Raw genomic sequence first — 24,032 nt, forward strand, 5'->3', positions numbered from 1 at the left:
GGGGAATAAAGCCAAAGTAAAGAAAACTGATGAAGCCACCACATCTAATGATTAACTGCAATACATTTTTGGTTTTGGGTTTAATGCCGCTTTAAGTTGCAAAGGCAGCCAGACAGTTTTTTTTTACACATGCAGTGGCCGTGTATGCTTTGATCTACAGCAAAAATTATACCCCTTGTTGTATTTGACATGCAGAGGTGTCAACAATTAGTTATTTTTGCAAAAAAAAAAAAATTACTGTTGATCCTGCCAGAAATCTTGTGAGCTGATAACTTTCTATGCTGCTGTCTCTACTGTCTATTATCAGTTATATTGCTTCCAGTTCTCTCGGTGGGCTAAAAAACACCCCTTACCCCCATGTTATAGGGACAGATAGAGGGAGGTGTTCTGTAGCCTTAACACACTTCCTGTTCTAGGGCGACAAGACTACTTCTGTGCAGATACAATACAGTGGGTGAGTGTTGTCACCCTATGGCAGAAAGCGTGTTACTGACACGATTACTTACCTGAAATTAAAGGAAAAACAGCCTGAAAAAAGACAACTAATGCAACCACCATATCTAAGGACTGGTAAGCATCAATATATTACATTATTGTTCTTGTGTTTATCTACATTTTAATGTTTAGCATTATGATTCTAGGATCTAGATCTTTAGATGACTTAATGGTAAGGAAGAGAAATTGACAACCACAAATTGTTGCTGTGGGCTCTACTAAAGTAAAACGGCCTTATTTTTACAGCTATGAATAATTTTTGCTAAAAAGAAATAAAGATAAACATACAGGCAACCATAACCCATTCTTACCAGCTCTAGTCGGTTGGGAAAGTGGATCATGCTGGTCTGGCTGCAGGGCTTATTTGTTGGCACAGGATATTCCTGGACTGGCTGGGTTTCTGACTCAGAGCTTGTCACTCCTCCATGATACTCCTGCCGAGGTCCTACATGGTCCCGTGGTCCAACATGATCTCGTGGACCTACATGGTCTCGTGGTCCCACATGTTGTTTCTGACTTACTTTGATGTAGAAGAAGTCTTCACTGCGGCCCATTTTTGATCCCCCTCCTTTGGCATGCCCTGAGTCCTGGGAAAAGCCAAATCTTAGGATACCATCTGAGCAACGGCTCAGCTTCTTGAGGTGGGGTGGCTTTCTTCCACGATGCTGAGAACCTCTTCCTTGTTTGCTGCTAAGGCCATGCCCAGAGAGGAGACTGCCCACACTGCCCATAATGCCACAGGAACTGACAGAGCCAAGTCTGTTAAGTGAAAAGCCAGAGAAGAAATATAGGGGGCCGGAGTCATATCCGAGGGCCCCCCATTTCTAGACTGAGGTGCCTAAGAGGGACAAAAAAGAAGCAACAAAGGAATAATTCATAAAGCAGTAGTAATCCTTCCAGCAGTATACATTCTACACAGCACTGTCATTAGATGACATTAGGGTTTGTAGGCTAGAAGTAAATGTAAACCACTAAAAAGCTAATAATAATTGCTTTGACGTGTGGGAAAAGTCAAATCTCGGGATGCAATCCCACAGATCCATATAGCTGTTTCATGTTAGCTAACAACAATCAGTGAAATGTATGGCATCTTTAGCAGCCTTTCTCTACCATGGTTCCGTGGAACCCTAGGTTTCCTCCAAAGGTTGCTAGGGGTTCCTTGATCAATGAGCAACTTCTGCCTCTCAAATAAGTTCCTAATCACACCACTGATCTTTTTTTTCGCTATCTGTATTACAATCTTCTTATTCAATTTTCCTTTAGGTTTACCAAAACCATAGATAAAGAATTCGGCCCATTTAAGAGCCATAGAATGTGTGCGCACCTGCCACGATTTCCACCAGCCACCCGCGATTGCGGCACAAGAGCGAGAGCCTGGTGTAAACACATAAATCCCTGTTCTGTCAGGTAAGAGGAGACAGACTGTGTGTTCCTACTAAGTAGGAACAATGATATGTCTCCTCTCCCAGTCAGTCACATCCCCATATAGTTAGAAACACTAACGAGGAAACACATTTAACCCCTTGATCGCCCTCTAGTGTTAATTTTTTCCCTGCCAGTGACATATACACAGTAATCAGTGCATATTTTTATAGCACTGATCGCCATAAAAATGTCAATGGACCCAAAAATGTGTGAAAAATGTCCGATCTGTCTGCCGCAATGTTGCAGATCACCGATCACAGATCACCGCCATTACTAGTAAAGAAAAAGAAATAACAATAAAAATGCCATAAATCTTTCCCATAGTTTGTAGACGCTATAACTTTTGGGCAAACCAATCAATATACGCTTATTATTATTTCTTTACCAAAAATATGTAGAAGAGTATATATTGGCCTAAACTGATGAAGACATTTTTTTGTTTTGTTTTTTTATTTGGGGGATATTTATTATAGCAAAAAGTAAAAAATACCTTACTACTATTTTACTACCAATATTTAGTTTTTTTTCCAAAATTGTCAGTCTTTTTTTGTTTATACCGCAAAAAAATTAAAACAGCAGAGGTAATCATATACCAACAAAAGAAAGCTCTATTTGTGGGAAAAAAAAGGACGTCAAATTTGTTTGGGTACAGTGTGGCATTACCGCGCAATTATCAGTTAAAGTGAGGGAGCGCCGTATCGCAAAAAATGGCCTGGTCATTAGGGGGCAAATTCTGAAGTGGTTAAAGTAAATCTAAAGGAAATTGAACAAGAAAATAGTATCATGTATGGCCAGCTTAAGGGGGAGGTTATTAATGACCACCAATATAAGGAGCATTTTTCCCAATGACCATCACACTAATGAACAGTAAGCTGTAGATATAATATTTAACATCAGGGTTCTCTGAGCCTGGAAAGTTATTTCAAGGGTTGCTCCATTTAGAAAAGATTAAGAAAGGCTGATCTATAGGGTACAGCTAGAGGACAAACAAGGTGGTACAAGCAGCAGGGTTTTGGTGATGTGTGCTAAAATTATCCAAAAAGGCTCTAACGTAATAGATGCAAAGCACAGTAGAGCATTCCTAAAGCAGAAGGTAACTACCTTATGTCTCGCTTCAATCACAAATCAAAACAATAATGGATCATTACCTCATTTTTGGAGATAAGGAAGAACATGCAAATCGTTTCATTAGCCTTAAAGTGGTTGTAAACCCTTACAAACCACTTTGACCTACAGGTAAGCCTAGATTAAGGCTTACCTGTAGGTCCAAGAAATATCTCCTAAACCTATACGGTTTAGGAGATATTTGCCCGAAGACAGGTACCGCTGTCTCCGGCGCATGCGCCGTAGACAGCGGCGCGCAGGCGCACTGAGCCTGGCATTTCCAACAATGGAGCTGCCGCGCATTTCGGCTCCCGTGCGCATGCGCGGGAGTGACGTCATCGCGGCTCCGCCGAATGACAGCGGCGCAGCTGCGAGACCCCACCGAAAAGATGGATGCACTGGACTACAAGGGACAGCGGTGACATCGCTGGCTCCTGTGTCAGGTAAGTGACACATAATGGGCTACTATGCGATGCATAGTAGTCCATTATGCTTTGCCTTTGCATCAGGGTTTACTTCCTCTTTAAGCCCCATACACAGATTTTCTGCAGATTTTTTTTTTCAGATTTACCAAAACCATATAATATGAGGTCAAACCTTAGGAGTTTCAATGTATATACAATCAGGCAGGCCCTTGCACTACATGGTTTTGGTAAATCTGAAGACAAAAATCAGCAGAAAATCTGGTAGTGTGTATGGCGCTTTACTCCACAGAAACCATAGTTTCCATACTCAAAGCTGATGATGGCCAATGAGTCGGAAACAGCTGTATGCAGTTTGTTATAATATCCACTTGAAGTTCAGGCCTATTCTGACACTTACAAGTAAAAATCAGCATTTTTTTGCCAGAAAATTACTTAGAACCCAAAACATTATACCTATATATATTTTTTTTTTGCAGAGGCCCTAGAGAATAAAATTTGGTCGTTGCAATTTTTTATGTCACACAGTATTTGTGCAGCAGTTTTTCAAATGTAATTTTTTTGGGAAAAAATACACTTATACAATATACAATCCAATTTTTAGTAAAATAAAAAAGATGATATTACACTGAGTAAATAGATACTTGTCATGTCATGTTTTAAAATTACACTTGTGGAATGACGACAAACTACAATATTTTGAAAAATCTCACATTAAAAATTTACAGGTTATAAGTTTAGAATTACAGAACAGATCTAGCACTAGAATTATTGTTCTTGCTATAAATTTTGTGGCAATACCTTACATGTGTGTTGCAAACATAGTTTACATATATGTCCGCGACCTATGTATGCGTTTGCTTATGCGCGAAAGCAGAGAGAGACAGGGTAGCTTTCATTTGTTTTTATTATTATTTATTTGATTCATTTTCTTTTATTCTTACACTGTCCCTTTCACTTTTTTAATCACTTTTATTCCTATCACAAGAAATGTAAATACCCCTTGTGATAGAAATAAGGCATGACTGGTCCTCTTTATTAAGACATCTAGGGGTCTATAATACTCCAGATCTCTCTTCTACCTTAGAAAGCCTCCTAGACCATAGGGATGATCATAGAGATGGTAGGGGACCTTTCGGTTCCTCTGCCAGCTCTATGATAACCCGGTGGCACCACCAGATTGGAGACCAGGCTCCCCGATCACACAGGAGAGCCTGGAGAGGCGGCCTGAGAGAGGCGAGATCCCCTCCCGCTGCTTGTAAAAGCAAATTAGCAAATCAGCTGCTAGAATTGCTTTCAGATAAAAGAGTACAGCCATCTGAAAAAAAACATAACCATAAACCCCAGTATAACTACTTGAAGCCAATCACGTACATGTACTTGATTTGCCGGCAAATTAGGCTGTATCTGTACTTAATACACTAATGGTCCCAGGGACAAATAAGCAATGATTTGCATACTCTGCTCAATATCCTAACATGAAGTATAAACATGTTATTTTCTTGTGTAGTACTTAACCCCTTAGGGAGACCACTGGAATTTGACAGGTTTTCCTACCTTTCCCAAAGATGAATCACTTTGTAGCAGCACCCAGCAACACCGATACTGCAATGAAAGCAATAAAGCTTTAGTCACTTTAGTCTTTCATGCCTTTATTTGCTCAATAAACTTGTGGATAAAGGGTTGGTGTGCAGGATACCCAAATAATAAGAACAAAATAATCCCAGGCTTGTTTTATGGATGGTGGCCCTAATTTCTTAAGTAGCAGCCTCCCAGTAATAGTTAATGGCGGCCCTAGATCCTTCAGCTGCTGCCTCTCAGTTACAAATTGTTCCATTAAGAGTGACAATTGGTGACTCTAGATTCAACAGTAGCAAGGGATAAATCTGGGAACACTCATTTCCTAGTGACAGACCCTTAAGCTGGGAATTATCCCTGTGAAATGGGGTGGGATGGTAACCTAGTTCTAGTAGAATGGTCACAATACCTTAAAGAGCTGAATATTAATGTATCTATGCAATATTCATCAAAAAGCAGCTCCCCCAAGCTCTCCTGGACATTCTTTCACATCACAGTGTCCTTTCAATATGCCCCGATAAGCAACCACCTTCCAGATTCTTCAGGCCCTAACAGAGGCCTGCCTAAATTCTTTGGGCCTTGGCTCAGGCTCCCAGCTGAGACTAGGCTCCAATAAATCATCACGCTCTCCAGGCAAAGCCCTTGGAGGGAAGACTGATTCTTTCACATTGGCATCCTCCTCCGATAAAAGCCTAGTGCCCCATACACACTATCAGATTTGCTGCTGATTTTTTTACTTCAGGTTTACCAAAACCATGTAGTTCAAGGGCCTGCCTGATTGCATACAAATTGAAACTCCTAAGGTTTGACCTCATATTACATGGTTTTGGTAAATCTGAAGGAAAAACTCAGCAGAAAAACTGATAGTGTGTATGGGGCTTTAGGGGAAAGACTAGAAGGATAGAAGTTGCACACTAACTACGAGAGCCAACCTAACAGCAGTAGGCATAATAATGTCCTGAGCTTAGGAGACACCCAATGAACACCTAAAACATAAACAATGCATAGGCTAGCTACAGCCTAACTGCAAAAACTAGATTTGGCTTGAGACACTCCAGCTTAAGGCAGGTTCCCTTTATTTGGATTTGTAATAACTTCTATTTTAGCAGCTGTATGTGACTCTTTCTAAAATTACCAATTCCACCCCCAACTCACACAACCAAATGATGGTCCCCCATTGGGTTTTCCATGATGTGGAAGGAAGAATTAATTGGTGAGTTCAGCAGGAAGTCAGATTTGTTGTAGCTTTGTAGGAGACAAAACAATTGAAAGAATTCTGACTATTGTAGCCTGAGACATATAAAAGGCCAGCAGATTATTCAGCCCAATACAACCAAAAAAAAGAACAGTTTTGGCCATAGTCAATTGTAAAATGTTGTGTTTCTATTCTCCCTTTCAAATTCCCGTGGGGAGTATATTCCCCTTCTATTGATCAGATTTGGAGTGGTGCGAGTGTAAAAGAAATTCCTATCCAAAAACTTTGTGAAGGTAAGAAAGACCAAGTACTGGTGATACATGTGATCCTTTTTTGTGCTCTCAGATTTGACTATTTCAGGTAATGATGATGGGGGTTAAAAAGCAGCTCCATGGTCTGCTATGGCTCTAGTTATGTTCATTTGTACGTATATCTCTCTACTCAATCCATTAACTTTATTTATATTATAAATTGTGTTTATTATTTGTAGCCGGCTGCATGTGCCTCTCTCCCTTTACTTCCCTCTCCCCATGGTCACTGTGTGTGTAGCATCTGCTTCTCACCCTGAGCTTCCCTGCTGTTTGAGCATTGTGTGACCCCGCTCACTCCTGCCCCCCCCCCCCCCACCCCTTTCCACCCCTTTCCACCCCTTTCCACAACTGCAGTATACCTGAATCAATGCTGGGTGAGAGTTTTCTAGCAGACACGAGGATCATGGGAAATGTAGTTTTAAAGGGGCACTGTACAATACAAGTGAATGGCTGCGAGACCTACAGGGGCCAAAATCAAGGGGTCGCTTGCTGTGCTTTGTGACCAGAGCTTAGAGACCTGCTGTTGTAAGTGCCTACACAAGAGCTGCTGAGACCAGTGGACCTTGTGAGACCTGACTAAAGAAGACTGCAGACCGCTAAGTAATCTGAATCAGATACCTGTGCACCAGGAGGGGTAAGCTACGAAGGCTGTGCCCATATCTATGATCCATTGCTGCATCCACCAAAGAGGGACCCTCTGAAGATGCCTGTCTAAAGCATCTGATTTATTCATGCTCTAACCTTACAGCAGTAAGGTGAGGGGCTTGTGCACATTAAGGTGTCATTGCATTGAATTGGCCTGGCATCGGCCGTTTTTTTTCACGATGAAGGTAAATACCACTCATTCAACAATTTTTGATTGTCACATTTTTTTTGGACTGTTTTATACTTTGATATCAGAGCTCAAGGTGGCTCAGTGGACGTTTTATCTATTTATTATTACCGCCATGCCTTATAATACTTCTTTGTTCTAAGATTGCACCCATCAACACCTGCACTTTTATACACCTACCATTTGTGTGGTTATGCATTATTATCTAGTGGTTATTATTAGTGCCATGTGTTGATTATTATGGTTGCTGCACTGAGCAATTGTTTCACTTTGCACTTTAAAATTTAAAGTGGAGGCATCGGGCCCACTCTGTGATTGCCGTTTCTTTTGAACACAGCTCATCACAGATCGAGGTAAAGGGCCAATCACAGCGGCCCTTTACCATTTGTTCAGCTGTGTTTAATCACAGCTGATCCCATGTAAACAAATGCTGTTTATCAGCATTTCCTTTTCTCATGTCACTGTGTGATGACAGGAAAGCAGATACCCACTATCCTATGACAGCACACACTTACACTGATTATCAGGGCACTGATCATCAGTGCAGCATATCAGTGCCACCTTATCAGTGCAGCCTCATTAGTGCCCATCTTTGCAGCTTATCAGTGCCCATGAGTGCAGCCTCATCAACACACATCAGTGAAGTAAAAAAAATACTTATATGCAAAATTTTATCATAAAAATGCTTTTTTTTTCAAAATGTTAGATTTTTTTGTTTGTTTAGCAAAAATAAATTTTGTAGCAATGTGGAGTACAATTGCAAAGCATAGCGATTCCCCATCATTTCTATGCACTGTATTGTTCCCCTAGTGCCCAGCGTCACTAACTGACATCATATCTGTGAGCCAAACCAAAGGGATTGTGGGATTAGTAGTTCCTCACAATGGAAACTGCTCCATATGACTATGCACCTGGACTACATATCCCAGGGATCATTGCCACATCAGAGAGAATGCTGGGATGAGCTATAAAAGAAGCCAGAGACCCGGCCCATGCTCTCTTCCTCCTGGGCCTGGTGTGTGACGGACCTCTCTGTACAGGGAGGGTGAGGTTGAGGCCTACCACACAGTGTATGATGCTTGCTGTTCATCAGACATCTATTCAGCACCTCTCTAATCGTCCAACAACCCACGCTTCGTGCTTCACATCAGATGATAGTCCCAAGCTAGTCCTCTGCAAGGACGCCTCTATGGAAACTGCTAGTCTTAAGGCATTGAATCGGCCTGGTCGAGGGTGAGAGGGCAATAGCCCACCTTTGCAAACCTTTCTTTGTTGCTTCACTGGGACACTGTGCACAGACAGCTTTACCCTGGGGAAACACTTTACTGCATTTCTACTTGAACATTGTACATAGTCACCTGTCACATCAATCCTTTGCCAATACCATTGCCTTGTTTCTGCACTTTATTGGATATAGTTAATGAGCTCCGACTGCCGGCGAAGACCATCAGGCCTGCAACTGGGACATTACTGTCATTACTACTTAAAGGGCCCTCATACCATTCTTGCTTAAATGATCTCTCATTAGGATTAAAAGTTATATAGGCCGGCCTGGGTTTCCCCCTTTAGAAGTCTTGCCAGAATTAATGTTTTAACTCTTGCTTATCCATTGTACATACATGTATATAATATACTTTATTGCCAAATTGTCTTAACCTGTATTATTTTAGAGGAATTCTTATACTGAACTAGGACTGTCATCCAAAGTTCAGTTGATCTATTACCTCCTCTGTTCAACAAGGTCTTCTGTGACTTACTCAGTAAACATTAACAGAATATAAACCCATCAAGTTGTTGACTTATTACTTTAAGGTGGTGCAAAAATGTCTGAACCCAGAGTGTCAGGTGGGTTGGAATGTTCCCAGAGTCATCGTGGTGCAGATGAGCCGGTAAATCTAAGCAGTCCCCAAGGGGGTCGTGCTACATTTGGGGGCTTGTCCGGGATGCCATCTGCTGCCGGCCCTAGTCAACCTAGACAAGAGCCACAATCTACGTGGGAAGCAACTTCAAACACCGTGGCTGTCTGGGGAAAAAGTCAGGGAGCTCAAATGGAAAGGAGCACTGTTCTGGAGATCTCTGGAAGTGAAAACACTGGGAGAGAAATTATAAAGTGGGTAAGAAACCTGGCCCCAGGACACCGGGCCTACATTGTGAAGACAGCAGCTGAGTACGACCTGGATCAAAGCAGGGTGCTATTGGAGTGGCAGGAAGAGATTCTTGTGTGTTTTCAGGAGGAAGAGGTATGTCTAGCCAAAGGGGTGATTGTTAGAGTGATCCCACTTAATGTGGAGGGAGAGCATGCTGAGAGGCAGCCATCATCCAGGGCTCAGGAGAAGGGCCCCATACCTGTGGGAGCCGACTCTCAAGGGGCCAATGCCCCCCTCTCTTTCTACATGGATATGAGTTGGCAAGTTGATAGCTTAGTGAAGAACGGGTCTGGAAATGCCAACCAAAGCTATCGGAGACTCAGGTTTTTTTCTCAGGGCAGTTACCGACTCCTGTGGGGGAAAGATGAATTTGAAACCTGGATGAGCCAGGCCCTTTAAGCCATGGAAGAGTGGAGTGTTTCAGAGGCTGTGAAGCGGCAACGGCTCAGTGAGAGCCTTTGAGGCCTGGCGGCTGATGTGATCCGTAACCTAAAGGATGGGAAAGAAAATGTGTGTTGCCATGGACTACAGAGATGCTCTGTATGCTGTATTCAGGAGGCTTGAGACTACCGCAGAACTGATATACAAATCCAACCACACTCACCAACAAAAGGGGGAGAGTCTCTCTGGATACATATCTCGAGTAAACAGAATGTTGCATCAAATTATCCTCAAGAGGGGTATTGATCCCAAGGATGTTGATCAAGCTTGTCTAGACTAGGTTTTGCAAGGGGCCCAGCCAAACCATCTTATCCTTGTTAAAGTTGTTATTGAAGAGTAACAGGGTGGTGCCTACGTACCCTGAATTTATAAGGGAAGTACGAGAAGAGGAAGCTCTATTGGAAGAGAAAAGCCAAAGATCGAGAGAATAGAGCTCTATCACTGAAAATAGAAAGAAAGTGGTGGCTAAGAGCTGTTCATGCACAGATGGGTTTCTCGGATGAGGATAGCGGGACTGAGTCTGAACCGGCAGGACTGGCCCTTCCTGACGCTAATACGACAGTATGTGAAATTGGGCCAATCGAACTGATGGCCCAGGTAGCACAGGCCCAAAGCCAGATGTATCATGTGAGTGATGGAGACCCAAGCGAAAATTCAGGAATATGGGACTCATCAAGGGGAGCCAAAGCTTTACCAAGGATGAGAAAAGAGATGTTACAGGTATGGAGAAGGTGGACACTTTCAGGCTGAGTGTTCCAAGACCAGCCTTGGCCCTCAATTACTCACGGAGGTTCTGAAAGCCTTACAGAACTTACTCTTCCCAAAGCCGGCAGGAAACTTCAGGGGACCTCAGTGAAGAAGCTAGTTGAGAGTCCCTTACTGAGTTAGACCAGCTCCACTGCTTTCAAAGAGGCTGTTTAGAGCACACACTATAGAGTCACCCACTGGGAACCTGCAAAAGAACCCAATGGGGACCTCCCCTATAGTCTCGATACAAGTAGAGGGTATCTACACTCAAGCTGGATACTGGAGCACAGGTTGCTGTACCAAGACTTTTACCACAAGCACTTGAGGCATACACCTTTTGCAAACTTGAGGTGTTAGAGATTTGGGGCATAGGGACCCAGAAGTGCCCATACAATGTATACATACCCATTACAATAACATTTGATACTGCATTGGCTGGAAAACTAGAGAATTTTGATACGTTGGCAGTTGTCTGCCCCCGATCTCCTGGGGCAGGCCGAAATTCCCTGTTGATAGACACCAACACCAATCTTGTGAAGAGGCTACTTACGCCACTGGCATTGGAGGGCGCGCCAGTAGGAAAGATTCATCCTCAGCTGTGGCAGACTTTCCAAAGAGTGTTTATAGAGAAGAAGGCCCTTGAGGAAGGGGTAGGAAGACTGTGGTGATTGGATATCCAGGAAAGGGTGTTACAGCTGGGTGAGAGAGCCTGTTTGAAGGCCACAGTTAAGCTGTCATGGGACCAACCGGGTCCCTATGTGGTGGTGGAAGCTGATTCAACAGAGGAGGTAGCTGGAATAGAAGTGGTCCAGAAGATCATACCCATTAGGGCCTTACTGAGAGACGGGGGTCAAATTCCTGTCAGTGTGAGGAAGGTTACTAGTCATCCAATCAGCCTAAAGCTCAGGATGGTGATTGGGAAAGTGAGTGCTGGCACTCCAGTGACAGGGAATGAGCTAGTCCAAAAGGAAGATGGAAGAGGACTACCATCCACTGCCCGAATCTTCCTTCCAGATGGGAAGAAGATCAAAGCTCAAATAGCCTGATGGGAGAAAATGTTCTCCAAGAAAGATTTTGATATAGGTTGTGTACGGAGTACCCAACATCGAATTCGGCTAACCGAAGATAAGCCTTTTTCATGAAAGAGCCAAGCAAATTCCTTTGTGTGATCTGGAGGATCTTCGAGAACAGCTGGCTGAACTGAAGAAGTCAGGGGTCATCAAGGAGTCCAGGAGCCCTTATGCTTCCCCGATTGTGGTAGTGAGAAAGAAGAATGGGTGCCTCCAGGATGTGTATTGACTTAAACCTTGAACCGAAGGACAATTCTGGATCAGTACACAACCCCCCGTATATATAGGAGGCCCTGCAATGCTTACCAGGGGCCAAATGGTTCAGTGTGCTGGATCTAGGGTGGATACTACCAAATACCTATGCATCCGGATGACCGAGAAAAGACGGCCTTCATCAGCCTTCTAAGGTTTTTCGAGTTTGACCAAATGCCACAAGAATTAACAAGGGCCCCGCCACTTTCCAGGGACTGATGGAGAACACTGTGGGTGATATGAACTTGGTAGAAGTGCTAGTATACCTTGATGATATCATCGTGTTTGGCAGAATGTTGGAGGGGCATGAAGCTGGGTTAGTGAAAGTCTTTCAATGGTTACACACAGAGGAGCTGAAGCTGTCGTTAGAGAAGTGTCAGATTTACCAGACTTTGGTCACATACCTGGGGCATGTAGTATCAGCCAAGGGAATAGCTGCTGACCCTCAGAACTTGGAGACGGTTACTTCCTGGCCTTGCCCAAGCACCGTCATGGAGTTGAGGCCATTTCTGGGTTTCTACTCTTATGCCGCGTACGCACGTATCAGACTATCTGGCGGACTTAGTCTGGCGGACAAACCGCCGGACTGTCCGCTGGACTTTCCAAACGATCTACCTGCCCACACACGGTACTTTTGTGGTGGACTAGGTCCGGCGGACTATCCGCCATACCACCAGACTATCCGCCGTACTTTTGAAATGAACGGACTCACCCACACACACGGAGGAAAGTCTGCTCATTTTGAGCGCGGCTCCAGGTAGCTGGGCTCAGCAAAGGTTGCGTCGCTGGCCCCGTCACCTGGTATGGAGTTAAAGGGGAATCTCTACGCCGAAAAAATGGTGTGGGGGTCCCCCCAGGTCCATATCAGACCCTTATTTAAGCACGCTACCCGCCGGCCAGGAAAGGGGGTGGGGATGAGCGAGCGCCCCCCCTCCTGAGCCGTACCAGGCTGCGTGCCCTCAACATGGGGGGTGCTTTGGGGAAGGGGGGGGCTCACGGCCCCCCACCCCAAAGCACCTTGTCCCCATGTTGATGAGGACAAGGGCCTCTTCCCGACAACCCTGGCCGTTGGTTGTCGAGGTCTGCGGGCGGGGGGCTTATCGAAATATGGGAGCCCCCTTTAATAAGGGGGCCCCCGGATACTGGCCCCCCACCCTATGTGAATAAGTATGGGGTACAATGTACCCCTACCCATTCACCTGTGAAAAAAATGTAAAAAAAAAAACACAACACACAAGGGTTAAAATAGTTTATTGCACAGCTCCGGGGGTCTTTTTCCATCTTTGGGGGTCTTCTCGACGGACTCCTCCGCTATCTTCTGCTAGCTCTTTTACTAGCGGAGGAGCCCGGCTTTCTTCTTCGCCGCCGCCCTCTTCTTCCGACTTCGGGGGTCTTTTCCCCCTCTTCGGTTCTTCTTGCCGGGCCACCGCGCCTTCTTCTAGCTCTTTTACAAGCGGTGGCCTGGTCTTCTGTCGCTGCCTTCTGTTCTGTTCTTCTCTTCTCTTCTTCTTTTCTTGAGCTGTTGCCTCGTCGCTGTCTCTGGTCACAATGACAGGCACGCGGCGTACGGTGACTTATATAGGGACATCGCCGGATGATATCCCCGCCCATTATGATGTCACAGTCCCAGTATCCTCTTCTTCTTGAAGCACCGGTGTTAGAGTACACTGATCCATCTAAACCTTATGAATTGCACAAGGATGCCAGCAGAGATGGCCTTGGGGGAGTGTTGTATCAAGAGTCGAAAGGGAAACTTTGCCGGTGGCCTATGTGAGTCGTAGTCTCCACCCCCCCAAAAGAACTATCCTGTGCATAAATTGGAGTTCTTAGCCCTCAAGTGAGCTGCGGTAGATAAACTACGTGATTATCTGTACGGGGCTACCTTTGTGGTGAAGACTGATAGCAACCGCTTGACTTACCTATGATCCACTGCCAAGCTGGATGGCACTTGACATCAGTGGTTAGTCGCACTGAATTCCAGTTCAGTTTGAAATACAGACCAGGAGTAGGAAATCAAGATACTGACACTCTTTCTCAAAAGCCTCATTTCACCAATGCTGCCCAGAAGAGTTGGGTCTATCTACCCCGGAAGGAGTATGGGCTGTGTGTCCAGGAGTAGAGCATAAGCACGGAGGGGCCATAGGGGCCAAAGCTGTGGGAGTCACACCTACAGGAGGACCAAGATATTACTATGATTTGACACAAGTGTGAAGCTGCCTCAGTTGACAAGAGAGGACATGAGACGGGACCAACATGAAGTCCCATTGGGGAATCTTGTGATGAAATTGCTAGCCGTCCATAACCTCCAGATACTGTTGAACAGCCCCACTGAAGGAGCAAAATTCATCCATAGAGAATGGGAACAAATGCGGTTGGAAGATGGAGTCATATACCGGAGAGGTCTATCTGAGGAATTAGAGGGTGTGGGTCAACTGTTCCTTTCTGAGAAACACTGACTAATAGTGTTGACCACTCTTCACGATGATCATGGTCACTTAGGCCCAGATAGGACTTTCAAGTTAGTCAGAGATCGGTTTTACTGGCCATCTATGAGAGCTGAGGTAGAAAGCTACTGCTGCACTTGCATCAGATGCATTCAGAGAAAGACTTTACCAGGAAGGGCAACCCCAATGGGCAATCTTTAAAGCCAGGAGTTGGAGTTGGTGTGCATTGATTTCTTGTGCTTAGAACCTGACCTGAGTGGACGAAGTAATGTCCTGGTTGTGACAGATCATTTCACCCATTATGCTCAAGCTTTCCCCACTATGGATCAGCAAGCCAGTACTGTAGCAAAGAATGTAGTGGAAACGTTTTTCGTTCACTATGGAGTGCTTCAGCACCTACATTCGGATCAAGGTCGGGATTTTGATAGCAAGCTGATCAGAAGACTGTGTGAACTGTTAAATATTAAGTAATCCAGGACTACTCCTTACCACCCTCAAGGTGATCCTCAACCTGAGCGTTTCAAACTTGCTGAACATGTTGGAAACCCTTCCCTTCGGGAAGAAACAGCATTGGGGAGAACATATAGCTGCAGTGGTTCATGCTTATAATAGCACCTCGAATGATTCTACTGGCTACTCCCCCTATAGATTAATGTTCGGAAGAGAAGCTTGTTTACCAGTGGATCTGGCCTTTGGAACATTGTTAGATCACACATCTCAGGCCTCCTACAGGGGGTATGTCGTTAGACTTCAGAAGAATCTAAAAGTGGGCTATGAGAAAGCCAAGGAAGCCTCTACCAACAGAGGAACAAGAAAAACTTTGATCTCAGAGTGAAGGGTTCAGGATCTACAACCTGGAGATCGGTTGTTTTTGCCTATTCTAGGGGGGCCTGGGAAACATAAGCTGGCGCTCTCAATACTACATTGTTTGTAAGCAATTACCTAAGCTCCCTGTGTATCAGATTCAGCCTGAAGGGAAGATTGGCCCTTTGAAGACTTGGCATGGAAACCATTTGCTACCCATATCCGAGGCTGTCTGAGTACCCCCATCCTCTTGCTCAGAGACTTATCAGTCCCCTACACTGAGGCCTAGGGCTGAGGATAACCTGACCACCCATACCACCTGAAGTAGAGAGCGATGAAGAAGAGTTAACTCTTAATTGGTTGTGGGTTCCCCCTCTTGAAGACAATTCCATCATTCCTGGGACTGATGAGGAAGACAGTCAGGGGACACCTTTTATGGGGAAGACATGCCCTCCATTGCAGGAAGTGGAATCACCAGATCTTCGTGCACCAAGGGGACATGAGAAAGTCAAGATGGAATCCGATGAAGTGTTTGATATGATAAGAACTCCCCCTCCCTCTACTAATGACGCAGAGAGAGACTGTTCCTGAGCTAAGCTAAGCAGGGCAATAACTTCTCCGCAGGATGTGGAAACCTTTCAAAAAGATCTGAACAAATTAATTGGGTGGGCAACTACATGGCAAATGAGGTTTAATGTAGAAAAATGTAAAATAATGCATTTGGGTGGCAAAAATATGAATGCAATCTATACACTGGGGGAAGAACCTCTGGGATGGAAAAGGACCTGGGGTCCTAGTAGATGATAGGCTCAGCTATGATATGCAATACCAAGCTGCTGCTAACAAAGCAAACCGAATATTTGGCATGCATTAAAAAGAGGATCAACTCCAGAGATAAAATGATAATTCTCCTGCTCTGGTCCGGCCGCACCTAGAGTAGTATGCTGTCTAGTTCTGGGCACCAGTCCTCAGGAAGGATGTACTAGAAATGGAGCGAATACCAAGAAGGGCAACAAAGCTAATAAAGAGTCTGGAGGATATTAGTTATGAGGAAAGGTTACGAGCACTGAACTTATTCTCTCTGGAGAAGAGATGCCTGAGAGGGGTTATGATTTCAATTTATAAATACTGTACTGGTGACCCCACAATAGGGATAAAACTTTTTTGCGGGAGGGAGTTTAACAAGACACGTGACCACTCATTAAAATTAGTAGAAAAGAGGTTTAACCTTAAACTACGCAGAGGTTTCTTTACTGTAAGAGCAGCAAGGATGTGGAATTCCCTTCCACGGGTGGTGGTCTCAGCAGGGAGCATCAATACTTTCAAAACTATTAGATAAACACCTGAAGGACCACAACATGCAGGGATGTACAATGTAATACTGACATATAATCACACACATAGGTAGAACTTGGTGGACTTGTGTCTTTTCTCAACCTACCGACTATGTAACTATGAACCAGAGCCTGAACCTGAGCTTGAACCAGGGCCTGAGAAGGAGCCTGAGCCTGAATCCAGATGTAGTTTTGTGGGAACAGATCGGGGACCGGAGCTGTTGGAATATATTTACTCCAGATTGAGACAGAAAATATGCCCTCCAAAAAGACTGACGTATGATACCTTCGGTGAGAATTCTGATGAACTCATCCCTACCGCTCAAAGTTCTAGTCAAGCACTCAACTCCTTATTGGACCTTTTGTAAAGGATGACCTTGATCCACCCCCAGACAGTACTGGGTGGGCCACTGACTTGTTACTGGCCTGTCACAAGAAACCACTAAAGGGCCTGGGCCTTTAGTTACACACAGCCAAGATCCCAATGTCTTCACAGGAGTTGTAACTCATGCAGGTATATTTTACCAGGTGTTTCCCAAAAAAGAGTAATAAAATGCTTCCATAGCGTAAAACCATTCGATATTTATTTAGTTAAAATTAAGAGGTATTGCACTTACATTTGTAAAAAGCTTCATATGCAGTATAAAACACCAAGCTGGTCATCTCTCAATAGCAACCTTTGCCCCAGGACAACGTCAGGTATGATGAAATGCGTAGGGAGGAGCGAAGTGCTGACGTCACCGCAATACACGCAAGTCCTGGAACCACGGGTTTCTATCGAGAGCCGGCCGGCTCGGTGTTTTATACTGCATGTGATTCTTTTTGCAAATGTAAGTGCAATACCTCTTAATTTTAACTAAATAAATATCCAATGGTTTTTACGCTATGGAAGCCTTGTTTTACTCTTTTTTGGGAAACATCTGGTAAAATATACCTGCATAAGTTGCAACACCTGTGAAGACGCTGGGATCTTGGCTGTGTGCATCTAAAGACCAGGTCCTGGTATTAGGCCATAAGTGCTAGCGATCTCTTATAATAAGAGATCAACAGGAGTCGCTAAGCAGCAGTGTGTATGGAGGTGGAAGGCAGATCTTTTCTCTCATCACCATTCCCAGGTGCATTGTGTGTTGTTTTCACAGTGGAGATCAACTATCAATTTTAATGGACTATTTGTATAATTTGATAAATTTTATTTAGAATATTCACCATAGTAAGGTTGAAATATCTCATTTCACAGCACAGACTCACTTTATAGCACAACTTGATATTTGAAATTGTTGATTGATGTGTGTATTTTGCAGAGAAGTCGCAGCTGGCTTTATTCACAAATTTGTTATTAATCACTATTAGTGTCACATAATACTTGGGACAGCACAGTAATTTTAAATGATTAAATCTAAGCAGTCCCCAAAAAGCCCCAGTGCTGATTAAATACCACCAAAGGAAAGCCCGATCTATCTAAAAAAAAAGCTAAAAATGTAATATGGGTGCAGCTGCATGACTGCGTAATTGTCGTTCAAAGTGTGATAGCACTGAAAGCTGAAAAGTTGCCTGGACAGGAAGGAGGTGAAAGTACCCAGTAGGCAAGTGAAAAAAAAAGAAAATTATTTTTAAAATTACATTAACATGTTAAGGCTTATATGTTATTGGGTATATACATGCTTTACTAAACGCAGGGCGTTTTTCTCAGAGAATAGATTCGAGCCACGCTGAACATTGTGAAAAGTCTTCTGGGACCTGTGATGTGTCCCAGAAGACTGCAGGGAGGGGAGGAGGAGAACGTCCACTAGGATTGTCAAACCAGATACCCACTACCCTCTCGCCCCCCAAAAAATTTGCGAAATGTTAAAGAGGAACTGCAGCCTGCTCACATAATGTGTAATAAAAATATCTTTGCCATACTGAAGCTTCCCTTCAACCGATTTGCATATTATTTTATACATATTGTGATTCTGTACTTGCCAAATATGCTGCAGAAATCTCTCTGCACTGAGTCTGGCTGCGTCCATTATAACTGTGGGCAGCTAAAGCGGCTGCCTGTTCACTTCCTGGATTAACACAGACATGCAAAGGCACAACTCCAGCTCTGCAGCTCTCATTTGCGCCATTATGACTCATCCCCTATCCCTTCCTGGCAAACTCTCACAAGAGTTAGAGAGAGAGAGCTGTGCATGGTGTCATAAGCCTAGGCTTTTTACCAAACAAGAAAGAGGAAGTGAACTGTAAAAGGTATTAACTGATAGAAAAAAAAAAAATACTATCCAAAGTTAAAACAACAAGGACAGAAGATTTAATAGATGGAAAGATGAAAAAATTACTGAAGGTCTGCTTTAAAGAGGAACGGGAGAGGAGGCCTTAAAGGAAAACTTCCTTTTTTTGGGTGAAGCCTTGCTTTAAGTTCAAAGTAGGGTTGTCCCGATACCACTTTTTTAAAATCGAGTACAAGTACTGATACTTTTTGCTCAAGTACTCACCGATACTGATTACCGATACTTTTTTTTATGTCATGTGAGAGTCCATTCACACAGGAGCAACTTTGGATCCGACTTGAAGTCGTCCCAAGTTGCCTCAAGTCGTGCAACATTTAAAAATCAATGTAAGTGAATGAGAGCCGTCTTAATGTACACTACTGAAGTCGCTCCGACTTCAGAAAAGGTTCCTGTACTACTTCAATCCGACTTCTAGGCAACTTGTACCCATTGATTTCAATAGAAGTTGCCTCCAAGTCTGATCCCCTGTCTTAACTGAAGCAACTTTCCAGGAAGTAAAAATAGTTTTCTAGGCAAACCCCTCCCTCCCACAGAGCTGATTATTATGTGATTAGCCACTGGTAAAGTCTCCTCTCCTGGAAGCAACTTCAAGTTGCCTTGTAAGATGCCTTAAGTCGTGCTGTGATTCATACTCAAGTCGTGTCCAAGTTGCCTCCCAAAGTCTCGCTCAAAGTCGTGTTGCCCCTGTGTGAACGGACCCTGACAGTGGCACTAATATTCAGCACTGATGACGCGTGGACTGTGTCTGTAGTTTTTTTTTCTTCAATTTTATTTTTTACAAATTTTTTTCTTTAATTATTATTTTGATTTGTTATTTTATTTACAATGCTTTCTTTTTTGGGGGGATGGGAGGAGGAGTGGATGGTGTCTGTGTGTTTTTTTTTATTTTTTATTATTTTTACAATTTAACAATTTAAATATTTATTGGAATTCTTCTTTTTTTTTTTTATCAGCCCTGTTGGAGAGCTTTGGTTAAATATCAGGGGTCTAAACCTGACAGCTCCCCTTTGAGACAGGGAAAGGGACTGAGGATACAGATCCTCCAGTCCCTTTCTCTGTAGCCTCAGATGCACTGAAGATGAATGGAGAGGAGACAGAGGATCTATAGTTTATCTATATATCTTGTTTTATCTAAAACTATCTGACCCTATGTAGGTGAAGCCTATATTATATCATCAAAAAAAAAAAAAAAAAAGGTTTAGTGGTATAGGCAGCTATACTTTTGATAAAGCTACAGTACATTCAATTATAATGGAATAGAAACCTTTTATTTACATGTAAAAGTTACACGTGATGCAGACTATCCTGATTTGCTAATAGTATGGAATGGCAGGCATTTATATGATATAATAATCATATCCTGTGTATGAGCACAACGCTATAGTTTGTCAATCACAAAGGCCACAGTAAAAATACACACATTGTACAGCGTGTTCCAAGCAGCGCACTCAGTTGCCATGGAAACATGAAGTCTGATGTCTCTAAAAAGAGCAGGACAAAAGGCTCTGCTGGGGTATGGGGAAAGGGTTAAGTTGCTAGAGTTGCCAGCAGCTTTGCCTAAGGGAAAAAGAACCATGTTTGAGAAATGTAACACTAGGGCCTTAATAGGACACTTAATAGGGCAAGGATCACGGTGTAAGCTGAAGGGGCCAGTAACAGCCAGTTTGAACGATTCCTCTAATTTAATACAGAAGTGCAAAGTGCAGTAACCCAAGGCAATCAGAAACTAAATGTTCTCATTATCTTCCATATAGCAAACTAACCCTCCATGTAAATTATTTATATATCTAAAATTCACTGCACACTCTGTGAGCTATTTGGCGGCTAGGAAGGATGCAGCAAAGGTGGTTTTCTATTTTTCAGGCATCATCACAATTGTTGGAGATGCTGCCAGCTCTACCCCCTTTCTGTTATTGGCTTATTATGCCTTGTTCTGCACTGTGTCTGTGTGGAGGTGGGCAATTTGGTAGAAAAGTAGGACTTTGCTACCTAATATCAGAATGGCCCCTCATTTCCCGATGGCTGGTGATCTGATAACTGATGATCAAGAAGCAGCAGGAGAAGTGGATGAGTACAGCTCCATACAATGGATGAAGCAGAAGCAGAGAGATGCATGCAGTGGAGGTTAACAGGTACAGCTGTCTCTCCAGCAAAGAACAGATTAAAGTGGACGTAAACCCGAATTTATTTTTATTTTTTTTATGTCATAATGTAGAGTATAAGGTTTCCTATCATTTGAGCCCAGTCAAAGTGTTAATCCATCTCCGAGCAATCCTCTTTTATTGTTCAGTCAGATAATTCTTGACAAACAGAGAAAAACTTTGTTAAACCCTCCCCCTTGCTGTGAGTGACAGGTGATTTACATATCTCGTGCACTAGCCTAAGAGACATGCATTATTTAATTCCCTCCCACTCCTTTCTTCTGCTGCTTTGCCAGGATTGGATGTTCCCCACCTCAGCATGATTGGGCATGCAGAAGTCATGTGATTACTTTCCTGTCTTTTCACTGGATGTTAGAGATCATAGCAGAAGTTCAGTGTAAGAAATACACAGGAGAATATGCATATTGACAAGGGGAGTGTAGAGGTGGGCGGGGAGTCTACTGACATCACGACTCCACCCACCGAGCTGCAGACAACAGACCCAGCCACAGAATATGCAGTTTTTTGGGTCTCATAACAGACAGAGGGGAGACATTTGACAGGTAAAGATACATGCAGGAGGCATGTATATCCTTATAGATAACCCCTATGGCAGTAGTTTAGAAAGGATGACATTGGGTTTACATCCACTTTAATGACATCCCAAAATCTTACCCAAAATCTTGTAAGACAAGCAGTCACAGGCAATGCTTCTCACACTGCGAATATTCAGCTACGAGGCAGAAGGGACAAGAGTGACTAGGTCCACTCACATTCCAGGAAGTCAGGAAGTGCACTGCAGTTTTTTAGGTGGATTCCAAGAAAAAGTTGTTTTATCAGAAATTTGCTTAACGTTCTTAGATAGCACCCCCTATTTACGAGGCCCTTCTGAAGGAAATAGGGCAAGCTCCCTTTATGACCAGAATAGAAGAAAGAGAGTTGGGATGCTGGAGTGAGGGGAGGAAGACATACAGGAACATTTCAGCTATCCTCTGTAGGGGCAACTGACCTAGACAATTGTGTTTTATTGGGTCCTCAAGCTGCACTGTCTACAAAAAGACTAATTGTACTGTATATAAGTCATAAAAGAGAGGGACCGTTGTTGCAGGAACTACCTTTCTGGATAAAACCAAAATCTGCTCCCATCACCCAGATATAGACCAAAATGCACCAGGCACCAGGCAGCAACTGAGATGATCAGTCTTTATGTAGGTTCCAGCAGGTCTAGACTGGGACAGAAATTTGGCCCTGGACTTCATCCAGACCGGCCCACTTACATTTTGAGTGTCCCATCAGCACTCCCTTGCATCAAAGTGTCCCATCACCAGTCCCCTTACATCAGAGTGTCCCATCAGCACCACTTTACATCAGAGTATCCCATCAGCAGCCTCTTCTTACATCAGAGTGTCCCATCAGCAGCCTCTTCTTACATCAGAGTGTCCCATCAGCACCCTCTTCTTACATCAGAGTGTCCCATCAGCAGCCCCCTCACATCAGAGTGGCCCACGGAGCCATTGGCCCACCGGGAAACTCCCGGTAGTCGCAATGGCCAGTACATGCCTGGGTTCCAGAGTGAACACTGACAGCCCGAGGAGTAAGGAGCCCATGGACAAGTGGGTGTTTATAATGGACCACTGACAGGAGCTGGCCCAATATGCATTTGAGTTGCTGCCCTGCCCTGTTACAAGTGTCATGGCTAAGAAGGTTTTCTACACAACAGATTGAGCTATGAATGACAAACACATCTGTCTCCAAAGAACATGGGCCAGCTCACAGAGATGTATGCTGATGTAAATTTTAGAGAAAGGTGCGATGGGTACACTTCAAGGCATCCCCAAATTTAAAAAAGTTGGAGTCAAATCCAATTTTTCCCTATTTACTTACCACTACTGACAAAACATGCAGACTGCAAGTGCTGAACTGTGCTTTTGAAAATGCTGTTATCTGAGTTAGTAAGCTGGTCTAATGGGCTTAACAAGTCACTGACCCTGGAAACAAATGCTTTAAATAATTTATTAGGTGAGATCCATTGGAACTTTGCATGTTGTATCTTTTCTATATTTAAAAAAAATAGCATTGTTAATGGGGAAAAAGCTGAACCCAGGTAATGGATTTTATTGTATAGTTACAGTAGTCCAGCTTGGATTGCCTATTTCATACCTATGGGATGCCCATGAAAGTGAAGAATCGGTATATAAGTTGTTACAACAGGCATTATCCAATTGGATGAGGTGGACAGGCAGGGCAGTGATGTCACAATTTCCATCTCGTCCAATCAAAGAATGCTTTGCATTCTTGGAGAAAAATGTAAGGCATTCTGTCAATGGCTCCTGTGCCAAATAAGCAACCCCTTGCAGTTACTTTACAGCAGGGAAACTGCTTGGCAAGAGAACACAAAGGCAGTGGTGATCACTGCAGTAGCATGGCAGACTGAATTTGCGGCAGCTGAATGGGCTGAATGCTGTACCAAGTGGTACTCAGGTACAGTATTCAGCCTCGTCAAGCCACAGCGTATTTCAGCCTGCCATAGATGTTGACAGGATGCAGGCAGCGGGGCTGGCTGCTGCACTTGTGCCTCCTGGGCACACTAAAATGCTGGGATTGGATACACACAGGCTAGATGCCTAGTGTGCCAAGGGTCTTAACATTCCAGTATAGAGCTGCTATAAGACCCCTTTCACACTGGGGCGGGGTCGGCGGTAAAACGTCACCATTTTTAGCGGCGATTTACCGCCAAATTTACCCCCCCACTAACAGCTGAGAAAGGGTTAAAACTAATGCAAAGCGCTGCTGCAGCAGCGCTATGCTGGCGGTATAGCCGCGCTGCCCCATTGATTTCAATGGACATGAGCGGTGTGCACACCGCTCCTTCAGCGCTCCAAAGATGCTGCTAGCAGGACTTTTTTTTTACCATCCTGCCAGCGCACTGCTCCAGTGTGAAAGCCCTCAAGGCTTTCACACTGCAGACACAGCAGTGGCTCTTTCGGGGAGCTTTGCAGGCACTATTTTTAGTGCTGTAG

The 24,032-nt window shown here is 43.8% G+C and overlaps 1 protein-coding gene across 2 annotated transcripts in view; it reads right to left on the bottom strand.

Annotated features, from left to right (window-relative positions):
- Positions 1-24,032, bottom strand: part of LZTS1 (leucine zipper tumor suppressor 1) — a 102,129-nt gene that overhangs the window by 22,609 nt on the left and 55,488 nt on the right. The window contains exons 1-2 of one of the 2 annotated variants that reach the window (XM_077469800.1): positions 5,004-5,055; positions 807-1,333 (exon numbers count right to left, since the gene is read on the bottom strand). In XM_077469800.1, the coding sequence (XP_077325926.1) occupies positions 807-1,226 (420 nt within the window). In that variant the 5' untranslated portion in view covers positions 1,227-1,333; positions 5,004-5,055. Of the gene's footprint in view, positions 1-806; positions 1,334-5,003; positions 5,056-24,032 lie in introns of those variants that run through there. The other variant, XM_077469799.1, reaches the window with a different exon arrangement.

This window comes from Lithobates pipiens, unplaced genomic scaffold, assembly GCF_037356315.1.
Source record: "Lithobates pipiens isolate NorthernLeopardFrog02 unplaced genomic scaffold, aLitPip1_a1.2 Scaffold_8, whole genome shotgun sequence".
Taxonomy (NCBI): domain Eukaryota; kingdom Metazoa; phylum Chordata; class Amphibia; order Anura; family Ranidae; genus Lithobates; species Lithobates pipiens.